The following is a 17428-nucleotide window of genomic DNA, read 5'->3' as shown; positions in this document are numbered from 1 at the left end:
CCTCAGTGAACCTTGGGAGTCAGTGCCATCTGGCGGGAATTTCATTTTCTCGATTACAGCTTTAATACAGGAATCAAAATGAATTGTCAAGGCCGGTAAAGGAGAAGCGAAGCGAGCACATCAAGTCGGCTGTGCCTCATGTAACCAGCGAATAGGGATTATAAAGAATGGACACTGAGCGAATTTTCCTGTGTTTTGTTTCTCTGTGCGCCAGCGTTTAGTTCTACTTTCAAGTGCTAGAGGTTAGTGTTAATTGAGCATAGGCTAAGATAATAATTGAGAATAGAATTGAGACCTGAGAGGATAAAAAGAAGTTGAGACACAGGATCCAAACATCGCTTACCTTATTGCATAATACAGTAATGCTTTGCTTCAAATAAATTCAAGTTAACAGCTTTACGTTATTTCTCAGTGACAAACTAGTTGTAATAATAATTTTTTATATTTCAGATATAATAAATTATATTATAAAATAATATAATACATTATAAAATTATGTATCAAATTCCTTTAATATTTGTATATAATATATTATAGGTATATGGGTTTACTTCTCATAAGAGTTTTGTTTTTCCATTTTCAGTGCTATCAAATCATTACTGTACATATTTTAATTGTTGTTGGGGTCAACGTCTCAACTCTCATTATGAAGGAACTCTAGAGTCTAGACATTACAGTTAATGACGGATTTATTATTTTATGGATCCAATTTATTTTAGTTGAGTACATAATGTACCGAGATGTATTAATTATATGTGTTATACTTCCGCTGTGTCGACTGCTAGCTGGTGTGATGTCAGCGCCAACTCTAGGGAAAAAGCAGAATCTCACGCTCTAGCTGGCTTGAAGGTCATTGAAATCAGTCCGGCTACATCAAAGGTACCGACGCGAAGTGTCCATTCTTCATAATCCCTATTCGCTGATGTAACCATTTATAATGCTCGTGTCTATGTCACTATATGCTATTTGGATGTGAGGAAAGTAATTATTTTTATTGTACAGCAAATACAAATATTATTAGGTACAGTAATCACTTTAACATAATTACTTCTTCTGATTATTAATTTCTTTGCCTTCCTCATTCTCTTCTCGTTCTTCAGATCTGCTGCAGTTATATGTATATCATATATCCTTTGCACTCACATTCGATATTACCTGAAAGTCCAGTTCCTTCTTTAATTGTTTCATGTAATTATTCCGTCATAATTAATTGATGTTTGTATATACATTTAATATTTGAAAAACGAACTTATATTTGTATGTCTTTGAAACTCCGAAATTTGAATACAGATTTTAAATTAGGCAATAAAGGAGTAGGTACGTAGTATGTTTTGTTTTTTGAGGTTATTTGATATGTAAAATGAATAAAAAATATTTTGAAATGTGATAGGTACAATGAATACGTAGGCCTAATGAAAATTCCACTGCAGCTTTTCTTTAGTCTAACGTTTTGTTCGATATTTTGCAGTCGATCGAGATAACATTTTTTTCGAATCAATACAACATTTAAACGTCTGCAAATTTAGGCTGCCACACAAAGAGATAGTGCCCTTTTCTTTTAGGCCGCGTCTGTGGCTCAAGTGCTAGCACGCTGGCTGACCAGGTCGTGATGGAATTTTTGGTAGACAAAGTAGATGATGCAGAGGTTTGTTTCTCGAGGTACTCTCTTGTCCTATCATTTCACCAACATTCTCACCTCCCATCTCATATTACACTGAACTACAAGAATTTTGCTTCGAATTAAAACAATGTGTTCCTTATGGTTTTATGCGCGCTGAATTCGAAAATGCATCCCTTTTCTTCGTATCACGTAAGCTTTTTAAGATAGACTATGATATCACTTTTCGATAAGCGCTCCCCCAGGAAACATCTGGCGCGGGTTGGGGGTATAAACCAAAACAAAAGCTAATGCATTTTATGAGTTTATGACTTATTTCCAGCTTCTTATGGTTGTTGGCAAGTTATTTAGTACTTCTAATAAATAAACAGGTATTGGTCCCTTCTATTAAGTAAATTTCATAACGGTTCAAAGTGAGTTCTATGCAATGAACAAACAAGGGTGTGGTTTTCAGTATTTAAAGAAAAAGTTTACCAGTTTGAGTGAAGACAAATTAAAAGAGGGCATTTTCATCGGTCCACAAATTCACAAAGTAATGGCTGACTCTTTGTTTGAGGAAAAACTTTCCGTTACAGAAAGAATGGCATGGCTCGCTTTCAAAGACATTTGCTCAAATTTCCTTGGAAATTATAGTGTAGACAACTACATAGAACTTGTTGTGGAAACCATGTAATTTGCATATGACAAAATGGAGTGTAATATGTCCCTCAAAATATACGTTTTACATTCTTATTTGGATTTCTTTCCTCCTAACTTTGGAGCGGTAAGCGACGAGCATGGGGAAAGATTTCATCAAGATATATCTGAAATGGAAGGGCGATGTAAAGGAAGATCATCATCCAGCATGCTTGCAGACTATTGTTGGTTCCTTGTAAAATACAGTCTCGGATCTAGTTATAAACAGAAGCCATTCAGAAAATTATTTAAATGTAAGTTCAAATTCCGAGATTTTTCTTATTATACGCATGACATATTTTTATTGTTGTGTTTTAAACTATGCACCGGTAACATCAGTTTTGTATCCAGTATACATTTTTCAAGTATTATGAGGCATTTTGAATCCTAGTGTGTTGTAATTTTATCAGTAGCAGTGAAAAATTAAAAAGAAACAAGTTTTGTCATAAAATGTTCAATTCATTTTCCCCGGAAAATGGTACTTGATGGGGCAATTTGGATTTTAAATTCAGATTTAGGGCACACATATTAGTAATATTAACCTATTTTTATTTCGGAACAAGACAAAAAAATAACAATTTGTTGTTCAGCGTTATCAGTAATAATAAAAATAGGCTGAGAATGAAGTCTTGGGGGATAGTGCGGGTTTCCGATACTGAATATGCTGATGTAAGAAGGACTTGGGTCTTCAGGCCTCTGGGGCTTGTCGGGTTACTCTATGCGGATTGGGCCTGGCTCTTTAGAGACTGAGGCAGGATGACCCACCTGTTTTCATCGAATTCACTGGTGCCACTCAGACTACCTGTTGCACTTGGACATACATAGGGCGCACAATAAAGTATGCCTAAGTGTACGGAGCCGTCCCGAGTCCAGCCAGCCAACCAGCCCTTTTCTTTGCCCTTTGAACACCTATTATGAATTTGTCGTTCTCAATTCCTTTACTTGGAAGTCCCTGTTTAGCACATTATAAACGAATACAGTGAAAATTCCCAATAGCGGACACCGCCGGGGAAAAATTAAATGTCCGTTATTGAGAAGTGTCCGCTATTTAGAAAATCGTTAGTATGTATATAGTACATTAAAATTTCTCATACATATTCAACACTATATTTTACAGTACAGTACAGTAGACAGTGAGATTGTGAGATTGTTTACAGTATTCATCCCGAGAGAAATCGTACCAGTAAATGCTTTATAAATGAAATAAACATCAGTCACTGTATCACTTCACCTCACACAAATAAATCTAGAATTGCATTCTAAGTGTAAAATAACATCATTGTTTTTCAAAATTTCACTAACCTGAGTTTTTTCCACATTACACTTTGTGGCCAGTTTACGAACACTTAATTTCTCCTTCTCACTATGCTTTACAATATCCATTTTCTCTTTTAGTGACAAACGTTTACGTTTGTGTGACATTTTTAATGTGACTGTGCTTCCGAACACTCAACTTGACAAACTAAGGAAGTACGGACTGCTCACGTACAGTATCACAACTGACAACTGTGCTGCTTACCTTCAATAAAGTACAAGAACGTTCAAATGCACGATAATGATTGTTGCAAAGAATTCCGTTTAATTTAAAACCGTCTTTTTCTTTTTTTTTCTTTCACGCTGTCCGTTATTTGGAAGTTTTAATTGTTGTTGAGAGATACATTTCAGTGTCCGCGACCGTTATTGAGAATGTCCGCTATTTGGAAGAATTTTATCATAAGGGCCAATGTTATTTTGCAGGGGAATTTTAAAATGTCCGCTATTGAGAGGAGTCCGCTATTGGGAAGTGTCCGTTAAGGGAAGTTTCACTGTACTCATAAGTTCCTCTTTACATCTGTTATTTAGTACGAGTCATCGATTCTGATATAGGATGTAAGGAGTTGCGCTCCGGGCTTTGGGGATTACCAGGTACTCGTCTGGGGATGGAGCCTGGCTCTGTTAGAGCTGATGCAGGACGACCCGCCTGTTAGCATTGGATTCACGAATGTCACTGTAGGACTGATGCAATCATCGCACAATGGATCCACCCAGTTCCGGCCCTCACCCATTGCTTTTAAAGACGCTTGGTTAGTGTTGTAGCTAGAGTCCTGCGTTTGGTTACTTTGAATGCAAGTTAGATGTACATCGATCATACTAGCTTCGCTTGTAAGGAGAACAAGTTACTAGTCAATAGTTTACGTGCAGTTCAGTAGTCTTCCCGCACGCTCCGTACTGTGTATTTACATCATTCTGTTTATTTGTGTACCTGTGTTTATAAAGGCTCATTCACAATGAAAATTAACATAACGTAAGCGTTAACTTAAGAATATAAACGTTACGGTAAAATCAAGAAGTCATACCATTATTCGCGATGGGAACATAAACATAACAGCAAACATACTTGGTAACCATGGAAACATAACAACGACGCCATTTCCTCACATTCTGTCGTATACTTCAGCGCTCCACGATTGTGTTCTGTTTGCAAATCAAGTAAGCATAATTAAGCATGAAAGTTTGGAGTTTGCAAACTTTCATGTTAACGTCTTACGGTAATGTTTATGTCAATGCTTATGTGAATCATTGTGAATGATCCCATTTGGTAGTCTGGGTGCAAACTTCTGTGTTTATGTTACGGTTATGTTTAATATTCATTGTGAATGGGCCTTAAGTCGGTGAACAACATGAATAATACTAATGTACAAACTAACACTTGGATTTAATAACAATAATAACAAAGTATTTATTTAAAGGCAGCTTATATGAAATAAAAGATAATTTTACCAGGGATAGATAAAACTAAAAAATTTTCAGGAGCCATCACATTTTGTCCACACATGCAATGAGAAAACCACTTGAGCTAAGATAAAAGCACATTTACTGAATTAAACAATATTAATAATCTATGCAATGCAAACACGCTGTGAAGCTGTGTAGAACAATATCTTGAAATTCGCAACAAATGTAACGATATTACAGTAATTTAAAAGCACATTCGAATTTCTTCCTACAACCGCTTTTGTTAACATTATGTACCGATATTACTCTTAGTGACGTAAAAAAAAATCAAAGTCTTAAAAATGTTGAACTCAATAAACAAACTCGTTAAAAAAATTTTACAATAAGTAAAACGCACTAAGTACTTTAGATCTAATTGGAATTAATGAATGAAAAAATATAAATGCTAGCATTAACTTAAAATAAAACAAATAATGAGTGCGTCTTTATGAATCTCTATATATTGCAGTCAATGACTGTAAACATTTTAAGTGTTTCAAATGAAAAATGTTTCCTTCTTTCTAATAAAATAAATTTTTCTTCTTTCCTAATGACGTGCCTGTTACCAAATTGTTCTATTGAAGCACTCATTTCCAACCGCTTAGTTTTGTTTTATTTTCGTATGTTCACTGAACAGCAGGCAGCATTTGATGTCGCCGAACTATAGGCTTGGAGGCAAACCAAATGCAGGACTCTAGTTATATTAACCACTGATACTTTCAGACAAAATAAATTAATAGGCCTATTACTTAAGCTGAAAACATTGGATTTTTGTAGTGCGTGAAAACACCCCCAAGTATGCAGAAATGTTAGGGAATTTTTTCTTCCTTTCATTCTCACCTATTATTAAAAACAATTGCTTTTATTTCCAAAACGTTCTGTTTAGCGCGTATTGATTTCATAATTATGCCGTTTTTAAACAATGTACTATATAGAGTAGCATCTTAATATTGTTCTTGTTATTATTATTATTATTATTATTATTATTATTATTATTATTATTACTATCTTAAGTTTGCTTTTTATAATGACGATGCACATTGTACAGTCTTAGGAAAAAGTTTTGTCGTATAGACACTTTATATCTTCATATGAATTGAACAATTTTGTATAGCTTAACGAAAATATGTTTGTAAATTGAATTAATTTGTTTACTATGTGTTGTATATGTTTGTATAGTTTGGCTGATGAATTGTATATGCGTTTAAGATGAATAGTAGTCTGTGTAGCTCTACTGATGAATTGTTTGTGTTTGTAATTTGAAGTAGTTTGCATGATATGTATTATCAATTTCTGTATATTACAACTGATTGAATTGTTTATGCCTTAAATTGAGTTAACTTGTTTTGTATTATATGTTATAGATCAACTGATGAATAATCGTTTGAATTTCTAAATTTAATTAATCTGACTGGCTATGTCTATATCTTTAGTAGAGCCATCGATGTAGCCCAGTAAGCAGACTCGCTGGGCTGCTGATCCGGAGCTGTGTTCGGGCTTGAGTTGGATTCCCCTTTGGTCTCATTGAATGGTTTCTTCCGAGGTTTCCCCAGCCGTGGGACTGAAGCCGGATGGTCTATGGCGAGTCCTCAGCCTCACTTCATTTCACCCCCTTTGGTCTGATTACCTGGTTGGGTTTTTACCGAGGTTTTCCCCAACATAAGGCAAATGCCGGGTAATCTTTTGGCAAATCCTCGGGCTTCACATCATTTCACTACAGCTTCCCAAAATATTGTAAAAAATTATAAAAAATTGTAGAAAATTATAAAATTGTAAAGCTGTAAAAATGGTAAAATATTGTAAGAATTTTAAAAATTGCAATTGTAATATTGTAAATTTTTACTTGTTCCACATCTTAAAGCTTCATTGCTCATGTAAGATCTATGGAATATAATAAATGAAATGAAAATGAAAAAAATAGGCAAAGTCCCAGAAAGGATGATCAGAGGACGAGCGACCTGGTTCACAAGAGGACTAGTTGAGGTAATAAAATTAGTTTTGTTTCGTTGTATGTCTGATCATGCGCACGCCTCCTTTCTGGGACTTCTAAAGTATCTGTGCGACAAAGCTTTTTTCTAAAACTGTACAAGTAACCGTAATTCCACTCAGTCACTAACTAATAACTAATATTGCAATCTTGTTATTTACCGATTATCTACATTTGAGAACATACATAATATCCTTCAGTCATTAACAATGTTGCACCAAAAATTACATAAAGTTCGTGGAATTCTGTTGAAAATAAGGAATACTGATATCTTACTGAACATTTTCGGTGAAAAAGAACTTCAGTATTCTCCGTATGTTTCCGTCAATCCTGAAACTCTGTTTTCATTTTCATGGAACGAACAGACTACGATCTCTGAAGACGTGTTAACCGCCCAGGACTGTAGGGACTCGCGAATAAGAGAACGTTCTGTATAAAATGTACTGACCTTCAAAGCGTATCAAAAGCTATCGGTATCTCTCATATAACAGTATATATATCTCTCAAATAGCATTCTTGAGCAGTTGTTAAAACTAGTCAGTAATCACTAAGGCAGATTTTCCACTCAGCTTTCCAACTCTCCATAAAGCTGGAGACATAAATGTTCACAGCAGTGTGTCGTGTTAATTACACTCGTGAGTGTCCACCCATCTGCGACATATCTTGCACTGCACGTAGCAACACCAATGATATTTGCAATGACAACGCTCCACTTTCTCAATGCTGATGGTCCTGTACCCCCGGCCACAGCACATGTCGTCACAGCTGTCGTACCCATGGGAACTGGCATTGCAGGACCTGCGACAGGAACGGGTTAAACTCATGTTAGAGACAATTTAATATAATATGGCATTAATATTAGCATTAGTTTAGTTTCTAGTATATGATATGATATGATATGATATGATATGATATGATATGATATGATATATGATATATACAGTGCTTGGGAAAAGTGACATTAGTCAGTTTCCACAAACCTTTTTTGATAATTTATTGACAACTTACGGAACATCTGCTCGCTTGGAAAAAAATACATAAGTATGTCTCCCAGTACAATAATTCATACAGAAAAAAATCAAATTGACATAAACCAGTGTAAGTTGTCAATAAATTATCAAAAAAGGTTTGTGGAAACTGACTTATGTCACTTTTCCCGAGCACTGCAGATATATGATATGATATGATATGATATGATACGATACGATACGATAAGATGTGATATGATATGATATATGATATAATACGATACGATATGGTGTGATATGATATGATATGATATATATGATACGATGTGATGTGATACGATATGATATATGATAATATGATATATGCTACGATACGATGTGATATGATATGATATGATACGATACGATGTGATATATTATAAGATATGATATGATATATGATATGATACGATACGATGTGATATGATATATGATATGATATGATACGATATGATATGATGTGATATGATATGATACGATACAATGTGATATGATATGATATGATATGATGTGATGTGATATGATTTAGGTCTCGCAAGTACGGATTACCGACGGAAGGAATGCGAATTAAACACTGCGATAAGGAAGAGCGGGCGAGAGGAAAGGTCACGAGATAACTTGAATGATATTCAAGAGTACAGTCGGAAGAGAAATAACATCGATAGAATCAGTCTTGCGTTGCGATAGTTACATTACGACTTTAGTTTGCTCCACTGCATGTGAATACGTGTCTTGTATCGCACGGTATCATTATTTCATTCGTAAACATATGTTGCGCGTTTAATTAGCTTCGAATTTTTCTCTTGCTACGTTCTTTATTTCCACAGCGATGTCCTCATGTGTTCATCTTCTTGAAAGAGACAGTACTTCCATCGGTTCTCTCCTCTTCCCCCTCGGCGTGCCTACATACACGCGTCAAAACAGACAGCAACGCCACCATTGGTTTTCGGTAATCGTTTCTTGCGCGAGCTATACAATATTATATGATGTGATATGATACAATATTATATGATGTGATATATGATAAGTAGTGCTGAGATTCCTTTAACCTGCGCGGTGCTGTAAATGACACAGCGACTATGTTTCTAGAGGAAAGAAAGAGACAGAGATAACTTTACGAATCTATTAGGAAGCAGTGCTCGCATGTGTACAGGTACAATCGGGTGAAAAATCTTCTAGCAGGTCAATGACACAAAGTTTTCATGTATACTAAATTTTTCATTATTGAGCAACATTTGCACTGGAATTTAAAACAGTAAACTTCATATAACTTTGAAAAGTAATTAAATAAAATACATAAATACAATACGCTTCTATGAATAACAAAAACTAGTCATTACAGTTTGACATACATAAATAAAATAGTAGGCCTGGTTGGCTCAGTTGGTATAGCGTTGGCCTTCTATGCCCGAGGTTGAGGGTTCGATCTCGGGCCAGATAGGTGACATTGAAGTGTGCTTATATGCGACAGGCTCATGTCAGTAGATTTACTGGCATGTAAAAGAACTCCTGCGGGACAAAATTCCGGCACACCGGCGGCGCTGATATAACCTCGGCAATTGCGAGCGTCGTTAAATAAAACATAACATTTTATAATATTTTAAGTAAAATGCACTTCTATGTATATCAAATACCAGTATATGGTTCACTCATCTTTATGGCAATAAATTACAGTAAGTTATACATTCTGACAGTATCAAAAGAAAAAGAGGTGCACTAGGGTGAAAAATCTTGTTGGATACTGTAGTCCGTGAGGTGAACGGGAGTTCTTCCTGTTGTGTTTTAACATGAATTTTCATATGTTCACTATGCCTTACAAAATGTATTACAAAATGTTGAGTCCAGAGGCAGATACGGTAAACACTAGACCAGGGATGTCGAACAGCGCTCTCGAACTGTGAAACGATTAATACTGTTTCCTAACATAGCAGAGCTCAAAAGACAATCAGTACGGTCAACTTGAGTCGCTGTAGCAGTGTTCTGTACGTAGTGTGTTTATCAACTCTGGCGGCTGGTCTGGATATGGAACGACGATTCAATAGTGAGTGGATAGATAGATATTTCTTTATTTTAAAGGACGGAAAGACACATTACTTAATATGTAGGAAGGAATTGGATACCTAAGCCATCATAATATTAAAAGGCATTTTAATTCAACACATGCTGAAGCTTATGACCAGAAACGTTACCCAGTTCCGCTCGTGAAAAGCCTGTAGAGGAATTAAAATCAAGATTGAATAGTAGAAGAAGCTTGGTTCGTGCTAGCTATAAAATTTGTGAAATTATTGCAACGTCTTCAAAGCTATTCTCTGACGGAGAATTTGTGAAAGACTGTCTCATAGCTGTTGCAAAAGAGATATGTCCGGAACATGTTAATGATTTTAAATATAGGATAAATTAGTCTCGTAATATTATTGCAGAGCGCATATCAGAAATGGGAGATAACGTGGAGTGACAACTGATAGCAAGAATGAAAAATGAGAGTTAGTGCAGCTCTTGATGAAAGTACCGTCCGCAAAGATACGGCGCAGCTAGTTATATTCATAAGGAGTGTCGATTCAGATTTCAATGTTCATGGAGATCTTGTAGATTAATTTCACTAAAGTATCGAACTCGAGGCGAAGATATTTTTGAATCTATAAGAACAAATTTCAAGTCACGCTAAAAGTAATTAATTTTATACATCAAAACAGTTTACGTTTCTGAACTTGAAGTTGCACTGCTACAACACATACACACAAAGTTGATATTTTAAACATAATTTATGATTATGATTATTATTATTATTATTACGATTTATTTCCATCACTAACGAACAACATTCATGGAATGACCCAATAGATAAAACGCCATTGTTGTTGTTATCATCATCATCATCATCATCATCATCATCATCATCATCATCATCATCATCATCATCAATTATCGTCATGTAGGCCTACATTTTTTGTTCATCAGAGTTTATCAGGTGCAAATCTAAAATGAGCTCCCAATCAATTAGTAAGATGTATAAGAGTTATCGAAGTACCAGCCGCCGCACTAGTAGTTTCGCTTTTGTTTGCTCCCGGTCTGCCTGCTATCTGTGTTCAACAGTTACACGGTAAGGGAGGAATGAAGGCTCTTCATTTTACAGCTCGAGAGCGCTGTTCGACATCCCTGCACTAGACCATCCAGGACAACACCAATAAAACTTTTTAAAACGAACATAACGGGTATGAAAATAGCTTTACAGAATGGATAAACGTTCTTCTATACGTCACAGAGAACGAGTAGAGTGAGGAAAGAAAGGGGGAGGAGGCAGGGAGCAAAAGAATGGAGCAAGAGAGAGAAGAGGTATCTGATGCTGAAATACCTTGCTACTTCTCCACATGACGGAAATTCCATCCAACGCAGCTTTCTTGTGTCCACAGTTCTTGCTTTTTGCATTATCGTCATCACTTACATGCAAAAGTGATGCAAGCCCAATTTATTAAGGGTTCTGTAAACATTATGAATTTCAGCATGTTTTAAGTGAGGCCATCTAGAAATAAATTTACATTGTTACTCATAAGAAAGGTTCACCAGATAACAATACTGAAAATAAATATAAACAGCATGCCTTTAAAATGTCCTCCGCTGTCTTAAGTAGTAGTGTTGCCCCTACTATAGTTCAATACTAGAGTGAACTAACATTTTTCAATCCTATTATTAGCTCATTTAATACAGTTCCGCGCAAGGTGCGGTATACATTTTGATACGAGCTAAAGCGATCTTTATCTCTGCAAAACGACCATGAGTTTGTGAAAAATTTCGGGTAGCTATGCCTAAGGCGAGACCGGAAATTTTAACCGGAATTTGTTTTCGAGGCTATAAATTCATGCACAGAGGTTCACTTAGGTCTTATTTCCCTCCCCCCCCCCCCCAAAGTTAAAAGTACAATAGACCTAAAATTTCAATTGAAAAGAACTTCGCCCTCTCCAAGAATGAAAAATCGGTGTCAGAGGATATGCAGTTCAATTGAATTGAATTTGAAGGGGGGGGGCACTACGACTCAGCACTGCGACCTTATTAGATCTATTGCGCTAACCCTCTATTGCCAAACCCACCAAGGTTCGTTGCGTACCCAGGCTTCGAGAGGCTAGCGCCGCCAGCCGGCGTTCGGGGAATGCTATAGAATTATGATGGAATGGAGAAATGTTGACGGAACGATGTAGATGCCTGATATGGGGAAACGGGAGAACCCCGAGAAAAACCCCTCTGCGACCTTGTCCGCCACAGGTGTTACTATGGACTTTTCAATGAAAAATCTCAGGAACGCCTGTGTCACAGGCTGAAGTTCTGACCACTCAGACAGGATATGTAGAGTTAGCCTATACGTTGTACACGTCTCGCAATATTATATTGCTAATGATTTATCCTGCGCTGCCATTTACAAGACAGGTAGACTTACTTATCATTTAACCTGACACAATTAGAAATTTAATTTTCTGAATTTCACACAAAACAAATTTGTAAACCCAGAAAGTAACTTATCTGACTTCAATTGTAAGTTATACGGTTTAAGTTGAGATAGGTATTAATACTCCTGATATAAAGTTGTTTCTATGTTGTAATCGCTTCTGAAGATATTTTATATATACGAAACTTAGTTTTTAAAATTGATACGAATAATTAAAGCATTAATAGTTTATAATGAGGTTCTCTATTATATTTACTTGTCAAACAACCAAAACTACTTTAAAAGTAAATTATTTACGAGGAAAAAATTTTACGGAGATTCGATGGCGAGTACTAGTACAAAAGCGTTCTTTAAAACTGACTGTGAGAAACGTGTAACAACATATTACAATACAAATCCAGAATGATCGCATATATAGTCTTGCCTGCTTTTAAATTAATTACCTATGGTGAATAAGAATTTCTGAGAAATTTCACGAATTCAAAAGAAAAATAAGTATTTATAATAGAAAAATAGCTTTTCTGATCTATTTTTGTAGCGGTTGAGATTACGCTATTAGCGTAGATATCTGTTAGTTGTAACATTCAGTCGCAGGCATACTTCTGAATTTATCAATTAATTTTTAATAGACAATTTTTTTGTTCTGTTTCCATAATGGCTAGGGTTACCTATTTCTTTAATACAATTCATACAGTTATATCCAAGGTCTAATAAATTTCTCTGACAAAAATATTTTAGATGTTTTGGTATATAGGATTTTTAAAAGTAACACATAATTGTATAAAAAATTTAATGAGAGAATTTTAGGCAAAAGCTCAGATGTGTCAAACCTTGTACTTAGGAATATTTTTTTTATGAAAATCAAATATTTAGCGACCACTGTTGTGCGAGTTGTGATGACATCCAAACATTTTACATTCTATAGTTTCGTTAGTATTATCTGAAAGAGCATGTTGTTTTTATATCACTATGCAATATTTAATTTGTTTTATACAGCAGCACTCTATGGTTACTATGTTATTAACTTAATTGTTGATACATATATTTAGTCCTTGTATTGTGATTTTTGGGTCCCGCGCCGTGGCGTCGCGGTCTAAGGCATCCTGCCAAGGACTCGAGTTACGGAATGCGCGCATAGTTCGAGTCCTCATGGGGGAAGAAATTTTCTCATGAAATTTCGGCCAGTGTATGGGACCGGTGCCCACCCAGCATCGTGATGCACTTGGGGAGCTACGATAGGTAGCGAAATCCGATTGCGAATGCCAGCTATAACGGCTGGGGGAGGCATTGTGCTAACCATACGATACCACCATTCTGGTTGGATGATCGTCCACCTCTGCTTCGACATGTGGGCGTGAGGCCAGCAGCCGGCTGGTCGGTCTAGGCCCTTCACGGGCCACGGATTATTGTGATTTTTGAAAGTTGTTTCATCGATGAAATCAGCATAAAACAAGATGTTCTTAACAGGAAATGAGATAATTAAAATCCTGATTATGTTAGGACTAGTTGACAGGGAATATTTCGAACATGTAATTAAATAAATTCAATTTAATGTTTGAACTCACAAGCAAACAATCTCATGGGGGCAGATAATAAAGTTAATTTTTTTTTCTTCCACCATGTTAATAATGTCAAAACAAATACGTAGACAAATTTTGACCACTCGAGCGCAATTGAAGAGTCCACTGCAAGAATGATGGATGTCACTTTCTTGTTGAAAATGAACCAAGACTGTCAATGCATAGCTTAAGACATATAGAATGTACATACAGAATTTTATGGAATTAACACTAATAGTCATTATCCAGTAATGATCGGAAAATCACAGTTAAGCTTTGAGCGCTAAGCATTTCAAACTTTCAATTGCTTCTCCTGCAAAATGTATTCCAAATGACATCCATCATTCTTGCAGTGGACTCTTCAATTACGAGGGCCGTAAAAATAAGTTTCCCTAGGGCATTTTACAGAAAGAAAATACAATTTCATGGAAAGATTTATTGGGACAGATAGGCCTACAGCAATTGTTGAGCAATTTTAAACATATTCCCCACCGGAATTGAGACATTTGTCATACCGTGGAATCAACTTTTGTATCCCTGTGTCTGCCTCCTGGGATCGGAACCCACGGTATGACAAATGTTTCAATTCTAATGGGGAATAAGTTTAACGGCTGATGATGCCGCTATACATATATGCACATACGCGACCTGAAACTCTAAATGACACAATAGACCAATTGAACAGTGACTTGAACTCAATATCAGCATGGTCTACAAAATTCGACTTAACTTTAAATCCAAACAAGTCGCAAGCAATTCTAATCGGGCAATAACGACTCTTACGCCTTTCAAAATCCGCTATTATAAATTCTATAAAATTGAATGAAACTATTATCCCATTGAGTCCCTCTGTTAATTATCTAGGTGTGCACATGCACGAGGGCCTCAAGTGGAATGTCCAAGTCACACACACATGCAAGACCGTCTTCTCCATCCTTCATTCATTAAATTGTCTGAAAAATTTTCCACCCTTTCAATTAAAAAGAATTCTCATGCAAACATTGGTGCTGCCACATTTTGACTATTGCGACATTCTACTAACAGATTTAAATTCTAACTTAACCCAAAGATCGCAGCGCGTTCATAATGCCTGCACACGTTTCATTTGCAACATCCGCAAATACGACCGCATTACACCTTCCCTTGAAACGCTCCGCTGGGTATGATTGCAGGACCGAAGATACATCCATTCACTAATTTTCCTGTATCGCATCATCAATATTTCTTCGCCTAACTATCTCTCGGTGCGTTTTAATTTCTTATCCTCTTCACAGCATGGGTACTCGTTCTAAAAATGACCCTTTATTATCTATGCCTTGCCATAAAACAGTATCAGCAATTCGTTTCTGGAACTCCCTACCCAGCTCCCTAAGGAACTGTCGAACGATATTGCAATTTAAAAGTGAATTGTTTAAACACGTGACCAGTATTCAGGTTTAATTCTCCTTTGTGTGTATAAGTGTATATATGTAATTTTCCTCAGTGTTGTATAGTTATAATTTACATTTGAATTTGTAATTCTTGTAATTTGTAATATTGGTTCACTTACCGCTTGCATATTAATTGAGTGTAACTTCTAGCCTTATATTATTTTGTAATTATTATTTAGCATGTTTGCGTTGATTTACTCAACTTGTGCTTGCTATGACTGTATAAATTTTTATTAGTATTCTTAAAATATTAGTAAAATTGTATCAGCTTCTTTTGTTTCTGGCTAAGTGGAAGAGAAGGCCTGATGGCCTTAACTTCGCCAGAATAAATAAATTATTATTATTATTATTATTATTATTATTATTATTATTATTATTATTATTAAAAATAGCTCAACAGTTATTGTATCTGTTCCAATAAATTTTTCCAATGAAATTTTGTTTTCTGCCTGTAAAGGGCCCGAGGGAAATTTATTTTTACGGTCCACACCTGTGGAGTAACGGTTAGCGCGTCTGGCCGCCAAACCAGGTGGCCCGGATTCGATTCCCAGTCGGGGCAAGTTACCTGGTTGAGGTTTTTTCCCGGGTTTTCCCTCAACCCAATATGAGCAAATGCTGGGTAACTTTAGGTGCTGGACTCCGGACTCATTTCACCGCATTATCACCTCCATCACATTCAGACGCTAAATAACCTTAGATGTTGACAAATCGTCGTAAAATAACCTACTAAAATAAAATAAAACTTATTTTTACGCCCTCGTAATTGCGCTCGAGTGGCCAAAATTTGTACAAGCACTTGTTTTGACGTTATTAACATGTTGAAGAAAAAGAAACAACTTTTTTATGTACCCCATGAGAATGTTTGCTTCTCAGAGAAAGCAATTTATTCACTAAAATATTAATTTGTGTAAGAGCCAGTAAAGCAGTAGTGTCAGAGTTGTAAGCTCCGAAACCGGTTGTGGTGCTAGAGACGTCCAGTCGGAGCGTGAACTTGCTTATGTCTGTGGAAACACCGGAGCACGCAACGAGTTATAGTGGAGCGCTCCGCTCCGTTTAGGCTGTGTCTGACAACGCTGCAGTAAAGTTACATAAAATTTTGTTTGTACCAAATTATGACTTGTTAATAAATTCAAGAAATTCAGAGAAACACCAAATTCAATTAAAAGGATGAGATCTTTGAGATCTTCTTTTTTTTGTTGTTGGTTATTTAACGATGCTGTATTAACTACGAGGTTATTTAGCGTCGATGAGATTGGTGATAGCGAGATGGTATTTTGCGAGATGAGGCCGAAGATTCGCCATAGATTACCTGGCATTTACCTTAAGGTTGGGGAAAACCTCGGAAAAACCCCAACCAGGTAATCAGCCCAAGCGGGGACGAATCCGCGCCCGAGCGCAACTTCAGACCGGCAGGCCAGCGCCTTAACCGACTGAGCCACGCCGGTGGCTGATGAGATCTTCCATGAACATAAATTAAAAAATGAATGTGCTCTTTCAGAGATATTAAAATCTATAACATTTTCTCGATGACACCTTGACTCGCACAACAGTAGTATTAATTTCTAAATACAAGATTTGGTGTGTCTGAGTTTTATGTCCAAAATCCAGTATAACTTAAATGACATTTACTCAAATGAACATTTTAGTGAAATCATGCTTTACTTTTGAAAAACTCTGTATAATACCATTTCATTCATCACATTGTCTTAGATGGGAAACAAAATCGCAAAACAATTTCTGAGGTCAATTTCGAGTAAACTGACGCTGTGTTATTCTCAAATAAAGAGCTTTTACAGGAAAAACGTTTGTATTTCATGCGTCTCATTCCTGGATGGAATAACACAGCGGTTCCCAACTTGTAGTCCATGTGCCCCTGGGGATCCGCGGAAACAAGGTATGTCTTCAAATGATATTTTAATTAAACTTAAGTAACTACCACGTTCTCAATTTGCTGGAAAAT

At 36.2% G+C, this 17428-nt stretch overlaps 1 protein-coding gene across 1 annotated transcript in view; it reads right to left on the bottom strand.

Moving 5' to 3' along the window:
• Positions 1-971: 971 nt before the first annotated feature.
• LOC138691056 (protein Wnt-11b-2-like) overlaps positions 972-17428 on the bottom strand; it is a 211291-nt gene continuing 194834 nt past the window's right edge. Inside the window, exon 7 of the mRNA XM_069812721.1 lies at positions 972-7832. Coding sequence (XP_069668822.1) covers positions 7658-7832 — 175 coding nt within the window. The 3' untranslated portion in view covers positions 972-7657. The remainder of the gene's footprint in view (positions 7833-17428) is intronic.

This window comes from Periplaneta americana, chromosome 16, assembly GCF_040183065.1.
Source record: "Periplaneta americana isolate PAMFEO1 chromosome 16, P.americana_PAMFEO1_priV1, whole genome shotgun sequence".
In the NCBI taxonomy this organism is placed as follows: domain Eukaryota; kingdom Metazoa; phylum Arthropoda; class Insecta; order Blattodea; family Blattidae; genus Periplaneta; species Periplaneta americana.
The sequence above is the reverse complement of the archived record's forward strand: the minus strand, read 5'-3'. Positions and strand labels throughout refer to the sequence as shown.